This window comes from Protopterus annectens, chromosome 6.part0 (assembly GCF_019279795.1).
Source record: "Protopterus annectens isolate FY-2018-M chromosome 6.part0, PAN1.0, whole genome shotgun sequence".
Classification (NCBI taxonomy): Eukaryota; Metazoa; Chordata; order Ceratodontiformes; family Protopteridae; genus Protopterus; species Protopterus annectens.
Genome location: NC_056737.1, coordinates 329,136,863 through 329,162,107, shown reverse-complemented (window position 1 = coordinate 329,162,107; position 25,245 = coordinate 329,136,863). Strand labels below are relative to the sequence as shown.

General features: G+C 38.3%; 1 protein-coding gene across 1 annotated transcript in view; it reads right to left on the bottom strand.

Moving 5' to 3' along the window:
• Positions 1-25,245, bottom strand: part of LOC122804301 (prostaglandin reductase 2-like) — a 332,343-nt gene that overhangs the window by 48,560 nt on the left and 258,538 nt on the right. Inside the window, exon 8 of the mRNA XM_044074091.1 lies at positions 17,345-17,432. Coding sequence (XP_043930026.1) covers positions 17,345-17,432 — 88 coding nt within the window. The remainder of the gene's footprint in view (positions 1-17,344; positions 17,433-25,245) is intronic.

The window sequence follows — 25,245 nt, the reverse complement described above, 5'->3', positions numbered from 1 at the left end:
GAACCTGCAATTCATCCTAAAAACTATAGACCAATAAATTGTCTTCTAACAACATACAAATTATATACTGGAATTCATGCATAAATGTTCCTTGACAAAAGGCCATTTTAAGGTACAGGAAACTCACTACACAGCTTAAAAATCGTAAGTGGATTCTGAATCTTTCTGTGGAATACTTGTAGCAGATGAAAATTCTAAGGGAAACGTGAGTAGTTGCTGAATGAGGTATATTGTAAGCAACTTATACAAATGTTTGTTAACACTTGAAAGATTGGAGAAAAAGAATTCCTTAGAAAAGTATAGATTCATAGAGTCATACATTGTTACTAAGCTAACAACCCAGGGGATCTTTCTAAGTCTAGTCAAGTTTTCCTAAAAGAATAATGATGTCCTGTACCCAAACAGGACATTGAGGGCCAGGCCCATTGTAAATTTCCTATTCCCCATCCACTGGTCTAAGTTACACTTAAACTGGGCAATAGTTGAACACAGTATCACATGGACAGGAATCCTGTTCCATATCTGTCTCTTCAATTTGTTCTGTTTAAGTGACAGACAAAATTCAGGTCCTTAGACCATGTATTTCTGGTACTGTTTGACTTGCTAATATACAGGAGATTCATAAGTGTGAGGTTTGCGTATGCCTTGCAAGTCAGTATAGATCACACCTCAGCAACCTATTGGAGACTGAGTATAGTGAAAGGGCTTTAAGGTGATCTGCACAAGACAGGTTTGTAACACCTTGAATTCTTTTTGTAAGGAACCTCTGAGGTTGCTCTAGTTGCTGCATATGTCTGGTCAGGTTCATACCGATGGGAGTATGAAAAAGAAGAGCAATGGGCCCCATAAACCCATTGTCTAGTTTGCCGAGACATTCAGCAAACTCTAGGATGTTTTGTAGTTTCACTTGGAAATGCTTACACAAACATTTTTATTTCCTAGCAGATTAGCCAGGGTATTTCTGCGGACTAATGCAAACTGTTGGAGATGAGAGGATCCATTATTAGGAACCTGGATGAATATTTTCCTAGAGTATTTAAGCAAAAAGTGCAAAGACCCTGTGATAGACTGTGGCAGACCGAAATCATTTGAAGTCAGCCTTGCTCCTGATCTGTTGCACCTCCTAATGATGTTAGCTAAAAAAAAAAAACACTGGACCTCTTAATGATGTTAGCTAAAAAAAAAAATCACTAAAAAAATGGAAATTGGTGATTGCACCAATAGGCACTGGAATTATTAGAATAATGGAAGAAGATTTAAGTTATGTAGTTACGATAGCATTGGATACGGATGACCAGGGTCAGTTCTCATCAACCAAAAGGGGTAACATATCAGGTCTTTAGTCAGTGTCAAATGATCTAACCATTACTTTCCACTCCACGCCTCTGTTATGCCATATTAAACTGGATCAGAAACAAAAACATAGGCACTAATATTCCTATAAACAAAGTCTGCACTGAGCCAAAGGGAAGCAGGGTAAGAAGGTTCATGAGACTGGACCTGCTCATCCAGCCCTAACATTATGTTAAATACATAATGTTAAAATTGGAATGCAGATGTCCATCCTCATCAACCAAAGCAAAGTCTGTAGTGTATTCTCCTGGAGGGTCACTCTCAAAAGAACATTCTCCTATTAACTGTGAGCACAAAGAAAGGCATGAAGTTGGAGATGAAAACCAGCTTGCAATGTCTTGTGAAAGAAATCAATGAAGATCACATAACTGCATCACAAATAGCATCCAAGGTTACAGTCCTGGAAGTGTTTAAAAATAGTCACTGCCCTGGCAGAAGGCAAATGTTTGCTATATTTATTCCACCAGAATTTAATACAGTCAGTCTTCTAAATGAGGTAACTGCAGAAACTTTAGCAATCATTTTTTTTGTTAGAAAAGAAGACAAGTAGTTGTGAATTTCTTCTGAGATTTTGTTCCTTGTATACAAAATCTGAACTGCTTGTGTGCAGTCACGCAATACAACAGATATTCAGCCTTTGCTTGAGCAGCTGGGAAAGAGTACATTTGAATTAATGGACTGATCAAGATTTGTCTTGGTGGCTACTTTTGACATAAATGCAGGACTAGTTTACAAAGACACTCTGTCCTTGTGGAAAACTAAGTATGGAGGATTAACATACAAAGCTGGTAGTTAAACGCTCTTGTGATGGAAGTGATGGCCACCAGAAAAACGGGTTTTGTAAGAAGTATATTTTAAATCTGTTCAGCAGCTGGTCCGGAGAAGAGTCAATTTCTTCCAAAAAAAAAAAAAAAGTACAAAGTACCAGGCATTGCCAGAATCTTTTTCAAGAGACTGGATAAGTAAAGCACCTCTAAGAAAGGTCTTGAAAACTTTTAAGAAATAAGAACCCTGATGAAAGTTAGCAAACTGTGACTAGGTACAATAACTTAACCCAGTATCAAACGTTCATTAAATGTGATTTAAAATTGACTGCAATGAAGCTGTGAATGGATTTGGAAGTAGCCTACACACAGAAATATGTCCAATTATTTTGTATGCATTTCTATTTTTTTTAAACAAGAAACATCTTTATTAAATTATCAGTTATGACATAGGCAATCATGCATTTAAGTAAATGAAAACAAACCAACCATATTGATATAGTTGCAAACATGCATCACTTACAATCGATCCAGTCTTTCAGTCAAACATTATATAGCTCATTCAAATCCTGCCTTCTTTTAAACCTCATTCCTCCTCCATCTTATTCTGCATATATTGTCTCCACAATTCCCATTTTACTATGTAATTTGCTCCTACCCTTTTCTAAAGATCTCATTTCCAGTTGTTTTATTTCTGCTACTAGTCACTACTTCTAGTACAGTTGGTTTAGACTGATTTTCATTTTCCAGAAATTACTTTTTTAGCAGCCACCATAATCAGCAAGACCTTACTATATCTAGACAATCCCAATTCTGTATTGTAGCTCAGAAAATCATTTCCTTAGTTATACCAATTGGCTCGCCCGGTATTTCTGACAGAGTAGTCAGCAGGGAATTTTTAAAGTCTGCCAACTCATTACACTCACAAAAAATATGTTCCCAATTACTTCTTTCTTCCCAATCACATTTCCAACATTTGCTATCTACCTGAGGAAAAATTATTTGGAGTCAACTTGGAGTACAAAAATACATATGTAAACACTTCCAAGCAAAGGTCATAAATCTTCTAAACTTTGTTGCATATTTGGGAGACATACATATATTACTCCCATTGTTTCTTTGTAACTTGCTTATCCAATCTCTCTACTCAATCCTTTCTAACCTCCCCTGATTGATTCTTATAGTTCTGGTCTTCCCTTTAGGATCCCCCATTTCTTTCTCTTTGCCTGTACTCTGATAACAATCCTTGACAGGAAAGACAATCTCTAGCCAGCAGTTCAAATAAATTCTTGGCCTCTTCCCATTCTATTACCTATCCCTCTCTAATTATTTGCTCCTAATACCTTGGTTCATTTGCCACTTTTCTCCGGTAAATTCTACTCTCCCCTTGCCTATTGTTTTTGTCCTTAATTGCAGTCATCCCTATTTGCAGAATTTCCTTTCTCCATTCCCTTGTTGGCTTAGCTCTTAGAATACTTTCTGCTACTTTATGACTATAATATTCTGTATGGTTATTGTTATTCTCCTTATGGATCTGCATCCAAACTCCCAGTCCCTCCTTGTTGCTTGAGCTTCCCCCTGTCTCAGTATCATCCTTTTCCACTTTGAATTTTAGTTTTTTAATTGTGTCATGTATAGGAGCCTTAACTGTGTAGCTCTGAAATACTCCTTCAAGTCAACTAATCCCCAACTACCTTGCTCTATTGGAAAAATCTGCTTTTCCCACTTGTCTTTTGCCATCTTCCCCTCCCACATAAAATCCTTCAGATTTTTATTAATTGCTATCCAGAACTTCTCCTTTGGTTGATAAAAATATGACTGACCTGTGTATAAAACTAAAGAGACTAAACACGTTTTGACTGCTCATACCGTGCTGACCATATCCATAAAAAACAGCTTCCAATTAATACGTTTTTGAATTAGCTTTTGTGTAGTCTCTTAAACTGCACTTTAATTGTATCCCAATCATTAGCTATATTTTCAGAAGAAATGTCTAGCCTCCCTAATAACTCCTGAATAATTTCCAGTACACATTCCTTAAATTCCTCTCTTTTTAGCAGATAGGTGGGAAAGCGCAAGTATCTCATTTTTATTTTACTTATTACTGACATGTGATCTGAAATAGTTATTGGATGCATATCAAAACTTGAAATTAAATTCACACGTTCCTGTGAAATATAAATTCTGTCTAGCCTTGCCCAGTTTTTGTACCTTGAGGAATATGTAAATTCACTCTGCACTCCTACTGCTGAATTAAAATCTTCCATGCCAAATATTTTAATAAATTTCTTCAAAAATCAACCATCTTTGGTTATATCTTCCATTCTATGCTCCCAGATACATCTTCACTGCTGCAAATCAAATTCCAGTCCCCAACTATAAGTACTATTCTTTGCTGAAAGCTGTTTTTCTCTCTCAGAATTTTCTTACTCACAGAATTTATAGCAGTTTTAGGTGGAATATAAATACATGCCAATGTAATCCTCATCCCTTGCCAGTAGCCCCGTAATACTGCAGATCTACCATTATTAGCTTTTTTTACCTCTTGTATCTCTATTGGAGGTCCTCTTATAATTAATATAAGCGCTCCCTTTTTCCTTTGTCCCAGATATTCTGCTGAATATCCTTCCTGAAATCCTTTCTTTATCAAATTCACGTGCTCAGTTCTTTCCAAGTGTGTCTCCTGTAGCATAGCTATCTGCACACTACATTTTTAAATATAGTTCACTACTCTTTCTTTTTGTATATATCTGTAGGACTATTTACATATAAAGATAATATAAAGTGTTGTTACTATGTTAAGAAGTTATTACTTCCACCTGTCATGTGTAACAGCTTTTTTTAAATGTCTAGTTTTAGCTTTTGTGTTACATGCATACACTAATGTTTGGTAGGTTGATCTTTTAAATAAGCTGTTTATTGTCATATCCATTTGAACCTATGTCACATCTTACAGAACTTTTTATTTTAGTGAAAACCCACAAACAAAAAGACTAACACACCTCCGGAAAATCTGTAAAATGTAATAAATTAATAATACACAAAACTATGTACATCTTCAAATACTGATGTTTAACCCTCCTAATGAGAGCAATTGTCCCAGACTGACAGTCACACTCACAAACTTGGATTAATCTATAAGGACGGTTATCAATGCTAGGATGCATGGTACAGCCTGTGTTTCTATTTCCACTATGTGCTGTCTGTTTATGGCTTATTTTTATTCCTCTCCCAGATTACAAAAACACTTGAATCATTTCAGAAAATGTTATCTCCTAGCCATTGAAAGAAAGATGTAAGTATTCTGTTTTTATTGCCCCATATCAGATTGTCTCCATATAGACATGAGAACTACATACACATCTGCCTCTACTACATATATTCAGTGTTCTTTTTCATTTATTTGCTTCCCCTTAAAATGTGTTACTCTGTCAAGCCAAGGGCCTTAATCCAGTTATTCCCTTATGCCTATGCAAGAGTAAGAACAAGTATATCAGTTTTTTTTATATCATGTGCTTTTGTCGAAACTTTTCTTTTTTTTACACTGCAGTGCCTACATTTCTTAAAACCAAACAAGAAAGAAAGAAGGAAAAAAAGTAAACTGTTTACTTTAGTATCCCTATTATACTCAAAAGTAACTAAGAAAGCTTTATTTTATAGCATGCAGGTTATGCCATGCATTATAAAAATACTACTGTTAAGAATAACATTTTGTTTTACTTGCAGTTAACTCTTTCATTCCTCTTCCCCTCTCCTAAATGTTCTTCCAAACATTAATTACATGAATTAGGGTATATGCTTTGGAGTCTCCTACATGTTTAACAAAGTCAAATAAGTCCAATATTTCCAGGTTTTATGTTATGTAATTTTTCACAAATATAATTAATGCTTTGTAATCCCACATTTACTTGTCAATTACCAAGTTGCTAGTTTTCTTCCTGCTGATCTCCATCTCCCAAATCCAGTCTCTGCTTTATTTCCAATGTACTACCTTTCTTCTAGTCAACGCTTGTGCTTCTTTTCTGCCTCTCAAGAATTTTCCTTTGAAACATTGGAAAAGGCTTCATTATCACAGTCTCTCAATGGGATTTATTACCAGAGGAGCAAGAAGCAGAATCTCCTTCTGTTTGATAGCTCACTTTTTGTTGGACAAACTTTATTTCCTCTTTAGCATGCTCTGCATCAAAAAATGATTTGATCCTCCAGGAAAGAATATTTTCAAAACAGCTGGATATAGCAACTTGAAGCTCATGCTTGCTTCTCGACATTCCCTGATTACTGAAATATATTTACTCCTCTTTTGCCTGGTGTACAGTGAGTAATCATTTTCCACAAACAGTCCACTGTCTCCCACTTTTAGTACTTTGTTTTTTTGCATAGTTTTGTCTGAATCAACTCTATTTCTGCTGGTAGGATTGCATCTTTACTATTAAAGGTCTATTTGCTTTCTCGTTGCCAGGTTTGGAGCATACACAAGATGTGTCCTTTCAGTTAACAACTCTTGCTCTGGAATACTAGTCCAGTTCCTTATTTGTGCTTTCATAAAATTAATACAGTCTATTCCTTCCGGCTACTCTGGTACAGAAGAAAATCTCAGGTTTTCCCTACATGCTCTGCCTCTAATTCTATTATTTTTTGAAACATCCCTTCTTGAGCAGTCTCATACGCAGCTAGCCTCTGATTTTTGCAGTTTTATCACCTAATCTGAATATCTGTTTAAAGCTTCCTCCATTTTTTCCAGCCTTTTGTTATTTGAGTTGATATACTCCTTTAGTGTTTCATTTATTTTAATCAGCTCTCAGTACATTTAACTTATTTTTTCCCCTAGGTCATTGAAAGTCATATCTTGCACTGTTTTTTGATGAACAGATACAGAATTCTTCCCAGTCCATGCTTTCTCCTCACCTTTTGTGACTGATTTGTTTTCAGGTTCTCTAAATTTATTTTTTTGCTGGCATCTAGTCAGTGCACTTACTAGCCAGTTACTGAAATTTACCTAAAAAGATAAGTTCACTGGCTCATTTTTCTGAGTTTCTGTTTTCACACCAGGAGAGCTAAAATTATGCTGTTACTCAGTGTGCAGCCACTTTGGAAGTTTTCTATGTATTTCTACTGTTGGGCTTCTGGGCAAAGTGAGAATCTGAACTAGTTTGTCCATTAAGAAAAGCTCACAGCCATTACTGGAACTGGAATAATCCCTTGGTTAGCTGTGGGAAGTGAATGTCTGGCTGAGGCTTGCTGGATGTGTGAATAAGGATGGTTCTGAAGGGCATTTGACACAAAAGGTTCTACAGAAGAAGAATCCAAAGCAGAGGCAACTTGAGATCAAAAGGGCAGTATAAGAATGACCTTTGACTTGCTTAGTTAATTTTTTTAAGAATTTTGAAATAAAAGGAAATGGAAGTAAAGCATGAAGGAGTCCTAGGGATCATTTCTTGATAACACTACCTTTTGGCTATCCTCCCAAATGAAGGAAAGAAGTTGCTGCATTTGGCATTGTTTGGGTTACAAATAGGTCACAGCAAACTTCCCTCAGCAATGGAAAATCGTCCTCACTTTTGACAGGCTGAAGAACATTAAGCAACAAATGAACCAGTCCAGCAGGGAAATGATTTTTCCAGGATGTAGCTGAATATCAGAAAGCAATTTGTGGACAAAGCTGATTCCCATATCATCATCATCACTTCTTGACAAAGAGGATATGGGTGTGTTTCTCCTTGCTTGTCTATTACGAAACCACTGCCTTGCTGTGGGTGTGGATGGCAATAGCACCTTGAGGTAGGGAGAAATGTAAAGATTGTAATGTGAGAACTACACTCATTGTGTATATTGGTTTCTACCCATTACCACACTCCTTGGATTGTGATGTTGATGAGGCACCCACACTCTAGGATTTAAGCATTCATGGTGACAGCCACTACAGGACTGAGTACTAGGTATGGATTACCTAAAATTAGGTATGTATAGCCACTATTACAAATGAGACTTGCAAGACAGGAAACCTATATCTGTTGTGTCATGGAATCTTTTAGCCAAGACCACTGAGCAGTTAAAATCCACTGAAGAAGTCTCTTTAAAATGACAGCTTCATGACGCAAGAGATTACTGTAATGATTTCCAATGTTTTTAGACATAATGAGGCAGGGAATGAAGAAGCCTTAAAGATATGAAGCATCGTATTCTAGAAGTATTCTCTCCAAGAGATGTTGTGCCTTATAGGCTAGTGTGTCTAGCATGCACCTGATGAATGCAAGAAGTTGAAAAGGGTCCATATGGCATTCTGCAGTGTTCACTGTGACTTCCAAAGACAGAAACAGTCTAAGAGACTCCATTTCAGAAATTAGACTGTTTCATGCTGCAGCTGCTAGGAGCCAGTCATATAGGTAAGAAAGTGTCTTCATCCTCACAGCCTCTGGCTCACTACAACTACAGGCATGCATTTTATGGACACCTTAAGGGCTGAATGGAAGTATCAAGAAATGAAAATAACTGGCCCCTACCCGGAAATGCAAAAATATTCTGAATTCTTTTCTGATTTTTGACCCCACAGTCTCATAACCATCACAACCTATCTCAGTATACCAGTCCATTCCTTCCACAAGCTTCAGGGCAACAGACAACTAAGAGGCACCATCAATGAGGCAGCCATCAGGGGTGGTTCAGGTTTTTCCCTAACCCCAACACAAATGCCTGGTAACATGCTCAGGATTTGTTGTTTTTCAAGTATCAGTGAAGGCATGTAATTAATTTCCACAACGTATTCCCTCAGAAAAGCCCTGTACCCTTTGAAGCCATCACTCCTGTGGCATCTTTTGTCTCACCAGGATTTAACCACAGGAACATGAACCATGGGAATATGCCCTTGTACCCCCCCCCAAACTTCTGCAAGTGCCAGTGCTACAAATAGAACTCTGTTCATGTGGGTCATAGTCAGGTTTTTATCCTTCTATGTCAGCTGAGCTGTCAGAAATCATCTGGATTTGTTGTCTACCTTTATGCAATAGTAGGTGTCTGGGAGATCAATACAGCACACACAGCCTCCTTGTGATGGGGAAGGAAGACAGCACCATAACCACCTAAAGGATTTTTGGGGGATAACTTTGTCAAGATTACTAAAATTGAGTACAGGTTTGAGGATGTTTTTCTTTTTCAGAACTTAAGGAACCTAAACAATAACTCAATCATTTTTGGGCTGGTGGGACCTGTCTTTGAATCTTTTTGTATAAGATTTTAGTGCTCTTTTCTTGCCACATTTTTGATGGGATTGATGTCAGGCAGTGGGAGAGACTGTTAGCAGGAGAGGTATAAGGACAAGAATGGTGTGGCCTGTTGATATTACTGGCCTGATGCACTTGTCCTGTGTTTATGTGGAGGGACAGATGATTCCCATCTGCCTTCAGAATGAGGCAGCCAGGTTAGGTCTTGGGGATTAGACTGCTGCCTGGTGGAAGATGAACCACAGCATCCCTATTCATACCAGTTATTTATCAAGTTGGGTTGGTGACCATAATGGAAGTTGCTGAGGCCTCATTGCTACCTCTGAGACATTTGGTTGTTCTGATGCTCTCTGCTACAATTGAACCAAAGCTGAAGTGTGCTCCTCTGCATTCAAGAAAATGTGTACTGGGGAGCTTGCATTTTAACATAAACAACAGTGATGATTGTGTCCACATTTACTATTGGGCCAAAACACAGGCCCATTGAAGGGAGCATGGATGAAGGTGTCCTTGGTGGTAATTCAGTGGCAGACATGTACAGACTATGGAAGGAGGTAAACTGTCTAGCAGATGAAGCCTGGAAGAGGCAAATATTTTTCTAACTTCAGAGTTAAAAAGAAAAAGGGACTCTTGTTTGTTATGACTGATTTAACTGAAGACTACTGCACCACAATTATGATCTGTATTCTAGGCATCCCAAAAGGGAAATGAGTTAAGAAGATTCTTCTGTACTACATTTTTGGATAATAGCACACCTAGACAGGAATCATTTACTCTGTCATGTCTATCATTATTAATCTTATGATTTTCTTTTTTTTATTTCTTGTTTCCTCTAACCTTCTGTCAAAGCTTTTCAGCCATGGGCTGGGACTCGGAATCCAAGGGGGTCAACTTTGAGATGGTGGTCAAGACTGAGGCTTTGTCAGGAGGGGGCACAGCTTTTGGTCAAAACAACATATTCTTCCTATCTCTAAGTGTAGAAGGAGTAAATGACTCACAAGCACCACATTTCTATGCAAAATGCTCTTCTCCAAGTAAAAGACATATTTGGAGAATTTGTCTTGGAATGGATTCCTTTGCTCACACTTGCATTTTTGAAGATCTGCTTCTTATCCTGCAAAACTTAAGTTTATCTATTTTGGAGTACAGTAAGTTAACAAACATCAGAAAATGAGGTGGAGAACCAGCACTTTAGAAACCAGGAACATAACTTTAAGATGAGGCAAAAAAAAATCATGCGAAGGCTTTGGGTGTGGCTGATATAAGTAAAACTTGCACGTTTAAACAATAAAGGAAGCAAACAGGGCTGATAGTATATCAGTTCTGACGGAAAACTTAAATAGACAAAAAATAGTTTTGAGGTGAAAAGTCTAATTTTTTTTCTCACAGATTTTATCAGCATGAAAATAAGTGTGTGCAAGCACTTTTGTCTGGCAAAAAAAAAAACAGCTGAAAAGAAAGTTAGTTGGTAGAGCATTATGAGTGTGTGTGTGGGGGGGGGTGGCTAATGGCATGCAGATAGTCCTTTTCAGTTGACTATGATCAACCTTCTCATCTCAGGTTTTATGTTACAGAGTCAGCCTTTTTAGGGAAGAAAAGGACGAAAGAAATAAATTCAATGCTTTGGTCCTGAAAATGAATAATTGATTACTTCTTTCTAGAACTGTACGGATAGTACAGTTGTGTAAGATCTTACCATAATGGTAGATGTCCTTCTCTTACTGTTGTAGCATTCATTACAACATTACAATACGGATCCCCTGCCAAGGGTGGCCCAACATTCGTCCAGTATACCAAAGCCTTTAGATTGCTTTAAGGTTTGCCATATGTCACATGTATGCTCCCTCGTGTAGTGTAGGGCATAAAGGTGATGTACCATCATCAGAACTGAGAACCCCAGTAGGAACCCCAGTCCAAGCAGGAGAGTTGTAATCAGTACATCTGGAAGAGAAAAGGACCAGGGGAGGAGGGAGGGGGAGACTACTGCAACAGTGAATAGAAGGACATCTACCGTTATAACAAGAGCTTACATAACTGTACTATGTCTTTCCATTTTACTGTTGCAATATTCATTACAGTAGGGAGAGTGCAAAAGCTGAGGAAGAAGAGAGGGAAGAGAGAGGAGGAAGGACCAGCAGAGCACTCTAGAACCCCATGAAGGATGTCCCTAGCAAATCTAGCTCTAGATAAGGAAATTCCATCCAACTTGTAGTGCTTGGTAAAGGTGTGCTCAGAAGTCCGGGTAGCTGCTTCAAGAATAGAGATAGTGTCCAAACCCTTGAAAAAGGCACCAGAAGAAGCCACAGCCCTAGTAAAATGAGCCTTAACAGAAGAAGGAAGGCTCTTACCATGAAAGGAATAATAAAAGGAAATGGCTTTAAAAATCCAAGAAGAAATAGTTTGCTTAGACACAGCCGATCCCAATGACCTAGGATGAATGGAAACAAAGAGTTGATCAGATTTAAGAAAAGTCTTAGTCTTATCCAAATAAAATCTGAGTTGACTATGCACATCCAATGTGTGCAGCACCTTCTCATTGGCAGATTGCAGAGAAGGGAAAAAAGTGGGCAAATAAATAGACTGATTACATGACAATTCATTCACCACCTTGGGCATAAAAGAAGGATTAGTAGAAAGGGACACCCTGTCCTTATGAAACATCAAAAAAGGAGGACAAGCCATAAGGGCTTGAAGTTCAGACACCTGTGTGGCAGAAGTAAGAGCTAACAAAACTACAGTCTGCCAAGAGCAATGTTGCAAGGAAGCTGAAGCCTCAAAAGTAGTTTGGGTCAATTTTTCCAAAACAAAATTAATATCCCAGGGAGGAGGAACAGGCTTTTTGGGAGACCTAATATGAAGGACACCTTTAAGGAATTGTTTAGCCTCAAACCTAGAAGCCATGGGAGGTAATCAAGGAAGACAAGCAGAGATAGTTGAGAAGTGGGCCTTAACAGAAGAATAAGCCAGCCCATCATTGAGCAGTTCACACAGATAGGACAGAACCAAAGGAACATCCACAGAAAGTGGATCCAGGTTATGAGAAAGACACCAAACAGAAAACTTCCATTTGGATAAGTAGGATTTCTTAGTAGTGGGTTTCCTGGCCTCCTGCAGGACCCTAAGCACATCCTCAGAAAAAGTTGTCTGTGGAATCAAAATCCTATCATCCACAGTGTCAGTTGAAGAGTGTGCAGGTGGGAATGGAGGAGAGATCCCTTGTCTTGTGTGAGTAGGTCCACTCTGTGAGGTAACTTGTGATGACTGCCCTTGGCTAAATGCAGAAGAAGAGGCAGCCAATGCTGTCTTGAACAAAAGAGAGTCAACCAGAAATACATGATCCTGAGAAGGAGTCAGAAAGGACTATTTGAAATTTATAGTGAAACCCCAGGCTCTGCAGAAAGAAAATGGCAAACTGGAGATTTTGCAACAAGACCTCTGGAAAAGATGCCTGAAAGAGGAGGTTGTCCAAGTAGGGAAAGAATTTGATCCCCCTTAGCCTGCAAAAAGCAATCACAGGAGCAAGGCATCTGGTGAATTCCCCTGAGGCAATAGAAAGGCCAAAAGGCAAAGCAAAGAACTGAAAATGCCGGGAAGCAACACAGAAACATAAAAGCTTTCTGAAAAGGGATGAATGAGATATGAAGAAAAGCATCCTTGAGGTGCAGAGACACCAGATAAGGCTGAGGAATTAGTAGAAGGAACAAAGTCTGAACAGGCAACATTTGAAAAAAGGGGACCTTCAGAAAGGTGTTTAGATGAGAGAGGTGCAGAATAGATCTCCAAGTGCCCTCTTTCCTGGGCACCAAAAATATTGTGGAGTAAGACGCCCTTCCCCTTTGGGAAACTGGAACTTTGAATGGCTTCCTGAGTCAAAAGATCCCGATGCACCCCTGAAAAGAAATGCAACTGCTCCTAAGGGGGCTGAAAAATGCCCATAAAAGGGAGAAGTGATTTCCAGATCATAAAATACCCTGGGTGGATAATGGACAGAACCCAGAAGTCCTGAGTAATCTTTAACTAAACAGGAATAGAAAGGGAAAGATGAAGCGAAAGAGGAATGTGGCTAAGAAGAACAGGATAATCAGACAACACCTGTTTTGTCAGGAAAGAGAGACTTCTGCGGAGAAGAAGTCTGGGTAACTTTACCTGGAGGAGCCCGCTTCCCATCCTTCTTACACTTACTGGGGGGGCAAGACTGCCTACAAACAAAGGCTGGCTTATTAGGATAATTCCTTTGAAATTTAGGCAAAGGAGAAACAAAAACATATTTATGTTCCTTCAAGGCCTTGCCCTTATCCTAAAGAGACAGACAAATTAGTGGCAGCTTCACCAAAAAAGTGTTTGTTGTCCAGAGAAGCAACCATCAACTTAGCCTTAATATCTTCAGGCAAAGGTTGAAGCTGAAGCCAGGAATATCTCCTCATCACAGAACCAAAGGCAGCAGCCCTAGAAGAAGCAACTGGTGCATCAGAACTACACTTAATGGAATGGCAAGCTACCTGGGAAGAAGTCCCTAACAGGGAAAGTGCAGAAGTCTTCCCTTCAGAGTCCGGGAGATCAGAAACTACCTGACAAGCCTGGGAAAGAAGACCCAAAATGTATCTGGACATAGGGGTCTGATAATTGACAGCCCTAAAAGCTAAGGTAACAGAGGTATAAACCTTCTTACCTAGCCTTTCCACAGTTCTGCTGTCTTTATCAGAAGGAAGTAACTTAGTAGAAGGCAGCAACTGAGATGGCTTGTCAGATGCCACAGACACCACAGACAGGTCAGCAGAAGGACACCTAGAGAGAAATTTGCAGGCCTCAGGCACCCTATAAAAACTATCAGACTTCTTAGGGGCAGAGGGCTTGGAATCAGGAGCATTATTTGCAGTAGAAAAAGCATCCAACAATTCAGCCAAAACAGGTGGAACAGCAGAAAGTCTAGGAGAGTCCATTTGCAGGAGCTCATAATACCTCTTCTGTACCTTAGAGACTTAGGAAAAATCCCATTTAAAGAACTCAATCATTCTGGATATTATGTCCTCAAAATAAATTTCTTCAAAAGGAGTATCAGGAGTTTTAGACTCCTCTTCCTCAGACCCATAGTCTAAAGGAGAGGACATCTGAGATGAATAAGCAAGGGATTCCTCATCTGAATCCACCTCCTCTTTAGAGGAATCCTGTTCCCTAGACCTTCTGAGAAGAGTAAAGGACCAAGGGGGAGCAGGAACAGAAACTCCATGAGGAGGTTTCAAAGCCATCAGGACATTAAACAACCATTGAGTGAAATCTTTGAAATTTTGTGATTCACTCTGCGGGTCCTTAGGAGCTGGAGAAACCTGCTTAGTTTTTTGCTTTTTTATCAGAGGGACATTCGCCTTATAAAATTTAGAGGGCTCATACCCCAGATGGCATTCAATAATAATAGTTGGGACTTCTTCTCTAACCAAAATCTGAGGAACACCCCTGGACCCTTGGAACTAATCAGCTGTGGTTCGCCCTGAATGTCCGAAATGGACGTCTGCAAGGTTTCCAAGGATGTGCATAAGTTTGGATCCATGCTGGCCTCTGAAACAGTTGCAGCAGAAGAATCCAACAGCAGAGCCAGGCAATCCTCTGGGCTTTCACTTGCCTCAGGAGAGACATCCAGCAGTGGCAGCACAGCTGTAGAATTGGACGTAGACTTCTTGGCCTTGTTCTTCACAGATGGCTGACCCTCGGAGCAGGAACTTCCTTCCATCATGTCTTTCAGTTCTCCAAATACAAGGCCAAAGAAATAAGCTAACTATGGAGAGTCTTAGAAACAAGGCCTGACAAATTAAACAAGACATATAGTTGTGGGTAGCACTAAAACAAATCAAGCACTGCTCATGACAGTTTTTATGGGGAATCTGTCTCCCACACTGGCATTTACCCTTTCTGGATGACATGAAACCACATAAGCAACAATACAAAAAGAAAACGATAAGACCATAAAAACCCCAATGGGGCACTTATCTGAAACAGCTTGGTGAACCAGCAAACAGAGCAGGCTTTCAGACCAATGATCAAGAGATGGCATTTGGACTGGCAGCAAAAAAAGTTCTGAGGTTGGTAAGTTAGGACTTCACATTTATGCTCTATGCTATGCAAGGAGCATACGTGTGATGTATTGTGTACCTTATTACTGGCTGGATGTCAGGCCAACCTTGGCGTGGGATCCCTATTGTAATTAATATTGCAACAGTGAAATGGGAGGACAATCAGATGTGTTAGATATTATAAAGGTCAAGGAAGCGACTAGTGCCACCCCCCCCCCCCCATAACAGCTAAGATGTAGGAATTTTATGCAAAAGCTTTCCTGATGGCTACAAAGATGAAGTCTGGAAAAAAGGTTCAACAGTTCATTTATTAGTCTTTGTTGTTTTCTTCTCTCTTTTTTTTTTTACTTCCCATGTATTTCACAGACGAAAACAAACTTTTTCATTTGAGTTGTTAATTTTATTTTAAATTTGTTTACCAGGGTAGTACACTGATCACAGCTGACCATTTGCAGATACTTCCCAGGAGAAATAATTCACAAAGATGAATAAAAGTATAATAGAGAGGAAGCAAGAATCAAAAACAGAATGGAAGGTAACAATATATAACAAAAACTGTACGTGCTTACAGTTTTATTTGATTACATTAAAGCCTTACATCTAGGTAGAAATGCTGTGGAGTAATGAGAGTCAGCCTGGGCAGGGAAGGTTGTGTATGGTGGAGTTAAGAGTTTTTAGTAGTTGACAGAAAGGCTGCAGGTTGAAAGGCCTTTAGGTTCATGTAGTTGAGAAAGAGTAAGACTACATGTTGAGAGACCCTCAGGTCATGTGGCCTGCTGAGTGGCAAGTACAATTTGATTTGGTGTGGAGGAATTTTTTCTTTAAATTTCAGCTCTGGAGGTGGAGAAGGGGGACTGTTGTTCTTTTAGGTGTTGAGGGGGAGTTCCATAGTTTAGAAGCATAGAAACAGAATGAGTGGTCGGTGCAGTGTAGCCTGGCTTGTTGGGAGTGGAATGGGGGGGGGGGGGTTAGGAGAGGAGTCTGAGGTAGTAGTGTGTGTGTGTGTGTGTGTGTGTGTGTGTGTGTGTGTGTGTGTGTTTGGTATAAAGTGTAGCATCTACCGATGGGAATGAGTTATGTTGGAGAAGTCTGAAGATGAGAGAGACTAGTAGCTGGTGTACTCTATGCTGCACTGGGAGATATTTGGATTTTGTGAGGGTGAGGCAGTGGTGCTCATTACAGGGTGAATTAGTGATGAGGCAACAAATTTTGTTTTCAATAGTCTGTAGTGTGGTTGTTTTTTTATAGGCTATGGCTATTATAGCTGGTCTATATTCAAGTTGTGCCAGAAGGATTCCTTTGAATATAGCTGCCCTAATTGGGTTGGATAGGTATGGTAAGATTTTCCTAACCATGAAAAGAAGTGAGGTAACTTTTGCCCTTGATTTCTCATTATGGGTATTAAAGTATGTTAGTGACTGATTTAGCCACAATCAATTTATCTGAAGGAGGTTTACCCCCAATAGTACTGATATTGAGTGGTGCCAAATAGCTTGCTTTTTGTTTTTGGAGGTTAAGTATTACTTTGTGGTTCATGAGTCAAGAACTGAGGGAATTATAAGGTATTTTTTGCAGTGCTAATTGGTTAATATGTTGTAAAAAAATTAACTGATTGTTTTCATGAAAGAAAACCTGAAAAAAATGTTATTACTATGTACGCAAGATGTTTTGAAAGATTTATGGAAGGATGTAAATTTGTAACATGTTTTTGCAAAATTTCTTCTGCATTTTGTTCACTTATTATTTAAAAAATTGGTGTTCATACCAAAAAGGAAGATATCATTTACCCATTTTATAAGCCATCACACAATGGCAAGATTGCTAGTTCTCTGTAGTGTGGATTCACTCACTGTTGATTTGCTGTAACAGAAATCTACATTGTGAATTTTAGAAGGTATTATAAATGAATATTTTAATGTTTTAAATGAATCAGCCAGACACTTACCTTCAGACTACCCTCTTTCACCCACTGACTAAGCTGCAATAGCCCTTCATCAAACTTATGAGCGTAATTCAGCACCAGAAATCTCTCTCTAAGAAATGAAAAGACAGAGAAGGAAGCATCAGCATTCTATGGGGAAAAAAATGAAAAACAAAGTTGTCTGTTATACAAATGCAACTCACATACTGTCTGAATTAGGCATCCAAAATTTAGACAGTCTGCATAAAAAGAAAGAATCAGTACATGTCCCCCTCCTCCAATTATACAAGCTCTTGCCACCTCTGACATCTTCCCTATGGAGTCCATAATTTTTTTTATTTGCTGCTGTAGTCTGTGTAGGATTCCCCCACCTTCATGTCTTAGTCTTACAGAATGTGCATGCTCTGTAGTTCCTGCCCTTCCAAAAAGACCCATCAGTATCCACCTCGGGCGACACACTTTTACCATCCCTGGCAGAGACTTAGTCTTGGCTGTAGCTCAACTGACTGAATATTTTATTCCCATTAGTAAACACCCTTAACTGAACTTGTTTCCTGCTCTTCTAGGAAGACCCATCAGTATCTGCCTCAGGCAATGCACTTTTAACATTCCTGGCAGAAAAGGCTCATCCTCCGCTTGGATATATTTCAACTAATTGAATATTTTATTCCCACTGGAAGTCACCCTTAACTGAACTTGTTTCCTGCCCGTCCAAGAAGACCTATCACTATCTGCCTCAGACAATGCACTTTTATCATCCCTGGCAGAAAAGACTCAGTCTTGACTTGGATATAGCTCAACTAATTGAATATTTTATTCCCACTGGCAAATGCCCTTAACTGAACTTGTTTCATGCCCTTCCAAGAAGACCCATTGGTATCCACCTTGGGTAACATGCTTTTACCATCCCTGGCAGAAAAGACTCGGTCTCGGCTTGGAGATAACTCAACTAATTGAATATTTTATTCCTATTGGCAAACACCCTTAACTGAATTGTGTAGGTGAAACCTTCATTTGCTGCAAGTCCAATTTATAATACTTGCTTTCTGCTAGTTCTTTATCTCACCTGAGGTGTGCTTATTACCTAGGGAGTTGTATTCTGTAGCCGAGCATGCACACTCCTACATCTTTTAGAGTGTCCTATTAGTCCTATCTTTAGCTGGCCCTCCACTACCTAAGGACAGCTTTGCTTTAATGACACTGTGAAATAGTCTTTATTTCTATAATAAAAGCCTGACCAGAATATCTAGTTAGAATCTGCATTTCTATCCTAAAACAAATTTAACTAGCAAATACTTATTTACTAACACACTCTTTACCCCTCTTCATCAATCTGCCTTTGCACTTCCCTCTCTTTAATCTCAGTGGACACATAATTAGTTGCTAACACACTGCTTCTTCTGTCCAGCTTCCTAAGTTTCTCCTACTCAATATAATCAGTGCCTAGTCCACCTTAATGTGACAGTGTGTTGTAAACTTTTGCTGGGTCTCCCTCTCATATGATATAAGAAATTTCCTATGGCACATTTTTCACTGCTTTATCATAGATCGTTTCTGTTGGACTTACCTGGCTGTATGACACCTGTCTCAGGGTCTTTACCCGCTCCATTCACCTGCACTACACAAGGGCTCACTCTGCTCCCCTATCCTACCCCCAAATTCCACCCACCCCTTCTATTTCTACATTTATAGCCAACAAATCACTCCCCTTCTGATATCACTTCCTCTCAATTCTAGCCATCAGTCATACATAACACTTCCCTCCTGACATCATCTACTCTCCCTGCCCCTCCTTCCAACTCACCTCCATTACTCTACTCTTCACCCTCTTCACCTACCATACTCAATACTCTTCTTCTAAATAAAACATTTTATCCTTCAAACTCCACTTCTCTTCCTCTCCAGCTCAACTCTCCAAAAGCCATTTTACAATACTATTCTACTCTTTCACTTCACTATTACTATCTTGTTACTACCCCTACCTTAAACTCTCTGTATATATTCTACATTCCTTTGTAACATAATATTACCCTCCTTCCCACTTCACCATGATTCTTCTAAGTCTCCTCACGCTACTCCTTTTCTCTCTTTCATCTCTCTCATCCTACTATATCCCAATCCCACCTAGGCCTATGTCTCCCATTTGCACTTCCTCACTGTATCACCACTCTGCTCAATACTCCTTTCTTATTACATCTAACTTCTTTCAAATCTCTCCCATACTCTTTGTTAAACTAAAAATATTTGACTACCTCATTCTCCTACCTAATACCAAACTCATTTCTTATAACTCCTCTTCTAAAACTAGGTTATTTCACATGTTCAAAACCCTCTTACTACTATGTGGAGATATTTACCCTAATCCAGAGCCAAACAACACTCCCTCCTCCATCCTCTGGTCACACTAATTCAAGTCTCATTAAGCTCAAATTTCTCTCTATAAATGTATGCAGTATCTGTAACAAAGTCAGTGAATTGCACGCTTGGACTGACCGGTATTCTCCTATTTGTCATCACAGAAACCTGGCTTAAATCCCACATTTAAGACTCTGAAATACCTCCTTAGGTTTTAATATACTAAGGGCATGCCATCTTAATAAAAAAGCTGGAGGTATTGCCTTAGCCTATACCGTCACATTATTCCCTTACCCCCCTATAACCAGCCCTTTCCACACCTTCAACAATTCTGAAGTAATTATCTCAAACTTAAAGTTAAAGAAACACAAACACCTCTGTATTATTGCTCTCTACACCCCCCGGCAATGATTTATCTACTCTAAAAGACATATTATCCTGGGTGTCACCCAACATTTCTCTTGAAACCATAATCATAGGATATGTTAACAATGACAGGCTGAAACTTTCCACACATTTCCCCACTAATAGTATCAATCTCTTTGTTTTTTCCTCAATCAATACATTACCCCATATATATCAATAAATCCAACCAAACTGTCTGAGTCATAGACTAGATTTTAATCTCCCACCTAATAACTCCATTCAAGTCTACAATACGTTTTGATGCCATTAGTGATCATCATCCCAAATCTTTCAGCAGACTTAACTCTTACCCTCACAAACAACACACTTATAAAACCACCTGTGACCTAACTAATGTCAACTCACTTATGTTTATCAATATTTTGAGCTCTATAAAATTGCCCTTCCTTAAATACCTACCTCCTGATGAACCAGTCAACAAGTTCAACTCCATATTCCTGACTATGTTAAATAGCCTAGCTCCCCCAGAAAGAAAATAATCAAATCTAAATTCTCTCCTTGGCTCTCATCACATACTAAATCCATCATGGGTGACAGAGATAAGACCTGGAAACATATCTGAATTAAAAATTTCTTACCAACCTGTCTACTATAAAGAAGTGCATAATCTAGTTAAAACACAATCAAAGACAAAAATTATATTACTTAGAATCTCAGTATACCTCTACATCCAATCCAAATAAATTCTGGCAATTTACATTCTTCATGCTGGAACTCAGTACCACAACCCTCCACCAACCACTCTAACTCTGACACAGCCTCCCTATTTAATTTCTACTTTATAGAAAGTATCTCCAACATTACCAACAGCTTATCCTCTACCGCTACTACCTTCCCATCATCTACAACCTCTTTCCAATCTCCATTCTCCCTCAAACCTGTCCTGACATCTCTTATCAAATATCTGCTCAGTAAACTCAGACCTTGCACTCTTTCTGCTGACAATCTTCCTACTGAATTTCTAAAAATCGCCACTGATCCCATAGCCTACTCTATCTCTATACTCATCAATAGAGCTATCAGCGAAACATATGTCCCATCCCTCTGGAAGAAGTTCATTATCCCACTACACAAGGCTGTGAATTCTACTGAAATATATGTTTACAGGCCTATTGAAGTACTGTCACCATTATCCAAAATTCTTGAAAAATGCATCCACAAACAACTCCTCCACCATTTACTTCTGGTTCCTACTTGTTGTTGTTATTTTATATTTACTTTTTTTAGTAGTATTTTATTTTGTGGCTTTTTTTGATGGCTAGTGAACCTTTCAACAAACCTAGAATTCTCAGAGAAGATACACTGGATAATACCCAGAGGACTTTGGATAATTTTACTGTGCACTCAGACACCGCTAGCATTGTTCCAATGACTGGTGCTAGTGGAAGAAGTAACACTGTGTCTGGTTCCAGTAATTTCATGGATAAATTCAAACATGAGAGAAGGAACAAAGTAGAGAATCTGTTTGCAGCAGGTGGTGAATCTAACCCTTCTTCATCCTTACCGGGTGAGTCAGGAGCTCTTTTGGATAAACTTGAATATTTACTACATAAAGAGACTGCAACTTATTTTAACATGTTAGGTCTACAGAGATATATAGACCTTGACATTACACCTAGGGGGTTAAGAGCCTTCAAAACCCCCTCTACCCCTTTTGATATGTCCGATGAAGTGGAGGTGAATTTTTCTAAAAAATTATTAGCCGCTGCACATCGTTGTGCTGTAGATCCATTCTGCTAGAACGGGACTGTATTAAACAAAACATACTGAGAGGTGAGATTAAAAGTACACATAATAATCTGGTTAAATTGCTTGCTCCTGGGCACTTGGAGAGACATTTATCAGACATTAATCAAAGATTAGAAAAGCATGAGCAAGAATTAATTGAATGGAAAAGCACCAAGTTAAAAAGGGTCTTGAAAGATTATGAGGGAGGTTGTGCTTTCTTTGGTATAAAAAGGATCGGTTTAACCATAAAATTGGCTCTGGTTCCTTTAAGAAATCTCCCTTAGCTTCAAGGGGGGTGGCCTTTGCGTCAGACATTTCTGGCATATCCACTGAAGGAGAAAGAGAACAGTTTCCATGCTTGCCAGCACCCCAAAATCCCTCAAAGTTAAATAATGACTTTTGGAAAGGGAATAAGAACAAAAAGCAAGAAGAGGGACATAATGACTGCAAGAGAGGGAGGGAGATTCCAGTCGGAAGTTAACAACAGCCGTGATGGCGCCAGGAATTACAAGATGAGTAAACGGTACTGAAATTACTTTGAATTCCATAATACATGATATTTCCGGTGTATCTTTGTCTGATATTCAAGTTAAAATGTTGAACTATGGCTTGAAATATATACCAACAGTGATGCCTCGCCTTTATGAGTTAAAGTGCGATGTATTTGTCGAAAGTTGCATTTAGTGCATTTTTTTGCTAAAAGAAATGAAAAAGTTTTGTCTAATGAATATTCAAATGATAGTAATGAGGAAAGTTTTTATTCTTGTTTATCTGACCCAGAGGAGACTGTTGATTTTGATGCTATTAATGCATATAGCTTGTTTGATACTAGTAAAACAGAGTCTAACAGTGATTTTATTCCACCATATCAACATGAAACAAACATTTTTCACATATGTTGAATTTTGCCATAGAAGATGCTTATAATTGTTTTATGCAAAATAAAACTGATGTGAAATATAATTTAAGTGCTCAAAAATGGAAATAAATGCAATTGCTAGCTAAACATGAGGAAGTAGTAATTAAACCCTCAGATAAAGGGAGGCAAAATAGTCATTATGAATGTTGAACAGTATTTTAGCATGTGTGTGGCACGCTTGAATGATTAAAATACATATAAAAAGTTGTAGAAATGAGTATCAAAAAGCCATTGAGGAGTTTGAGTTACTTATTGAAAAGGGTGTGAAAATGAAATATTTTTCTCGTGCTGATATGGAAAGGAAATTTAATCCACAGGACAGTGAGTTGGCTGTCTTCTACTGCCTGCCTAAAATTCATAAAAATAGTGCCAATTAAGGGTAGGCCTATAGTTTCTGCACAGAAGTATTTTTTTATCTAAAATTGGTTTATTTTTACATGAATATATGCTACCTTATGTGTTGAAGTTGCCCTGTTACATTAGAAATAGTTCAGATTTTCTGACAAAATTGTCAGGACTTCACTGGCTAGTGAAATATTTTTATTAGTATTGATGCTGTTAGCCTTTATACAGGCATTCAAAGGCAATTTGGACTAGAAGCTGTTAAATATTTTATAGGTGAAAGCCCAGAATCATATTATATTATGGAACTATTAGAGTTTTGCTTGAGTAATAATTTCTTTATGTTTAATTATCAAATTTAAAAGCAAATACAGGGCAATGCAATGGGGGCATCTTTTGTCCCCATGTATGCCAATTTGGTGATGGGGCTATATGAATTAGAATCTTTATATCACAACACCTTCTTCAAGGAAAATGTTAAATATTTTTAATTTATTGATGACCTTATTTTCATTTGTAAAGGAGGTTTGGGTGAAGTTCATACCTTTGTTGCAGAACTACAAAATAATAGATTTAACCTTCTTTTTGATGCCTTACAGGTAGGCAGGCACATTACATTTTTTTATCTGAAATTAATTTTGGAGGAAAATAATGTTTTTTGAACAACAGTATATAAAAAATTTGAAGATGGTAATCAGTATTTAGAGGGGAGCAGTTGCCATCCTACACATACTATAACTTCTCTCCCTTATGGAGAGTGTTTACGATTGAGGAGATTGTGTAATAATGATAGTGATTTTTATAGAGAAGTGGATGTTATGCATGCTATATGTTCACATCTAGAGCTCATAATAGTTATTTAGTACAGGTGGCAATAGAGAAGGTTATAACTGATTCTTCTGACAATGATAATTATGAGTGTGTTAGGAAAGTAAACTATAAAGAGAGAAGAAAAAAAATAATGATAGAAGACAAATATATTTTGTCTCAACATATGGAACCTTTAGCACTATTTTGACGAATTTGGTGAAGTATTATTGGAAATATTTATTAAATTCAGCAGACTTAGCAATGTTAATTTCCCCTAATTTAGCTATTTCCTTTAGAAGAGGTCGAAATTTAAAGGACATCTTGGTGCATAACAATTTTAAACTTCCTGTGTGTAGTAGAAATGTTAGTAATGTTAATATGAAGGGTACATACTCTTGTGGCTGTTGTAAGGTATGTAATTATGCTGTCAGAACTTTTACACATATAAGTGGCCAGGTTTACTATCCCAATGAAAGATATACCTGTGAGACTGAGGGCATACTATATGCCCTATAATGTTCTTGTGGTCTTGTATACATAGGGGAAGGTAAAAGGAAATTTAAAGTAAGGCTCCAGGAACATGTTAGGAATATTATGAAACAAAAGGAAGAGAGTCCTGTGGTTAAACATTTTGTTATTTCATAATTTGAATCCTGAAGGGTTAAAAGCCACTGGTTTAGAAAGAGTTTCAGCTGTTTTTTATTCTGAATATTTGTATAAAAAACATTAAATAAAGAAAGTATTTTTATTTTAAAATATAATACTTTGTCTCCTTTGGGCCTTAATCTGGAATGTAATTGGAGGTTACTAATTTAACATGTAATTGGATGATTGTTTAATTAAGTGTATTTAACTGAAGGTGGATTTTTACTAGTTTGTACTCCTTGAAGGCTTTGCCGAAGCCCTGGAGAGTGATTAAAGTCTGGTTTTCTGCTTCCTGCTTGTCATTATTTAGTTGTAAACAGTCTACTCTCTTCTACCCAGCATGGCTTCAGACCTGCACACAGTACCTCCACAGCTCCTTTATCTTTCACTGATTCAGTCAACAAAGCCAGAGACATAGATAAGTTTGTCTCATCCCTATTCCTTGATCTATCTAAAGGTTTTGATACTGTCTCTCATCCTAGGATCTTATCTCAACTTTATTTCCTTGGCTCTATGGACAATACCATACTATGGTTCTCCAGTTATTTATCTAAAAGACATCAGTCCATCAAATGGGACTCCACTCAATCACCTTATCTACCAGTCATCACAGGTGTTCCACAGGGCTCTATCCTAGGCCGTCTCCTCTTTAATATACTTATTAACAACCTTTCATCTGTCTCTAAACAGGCAACTCTAA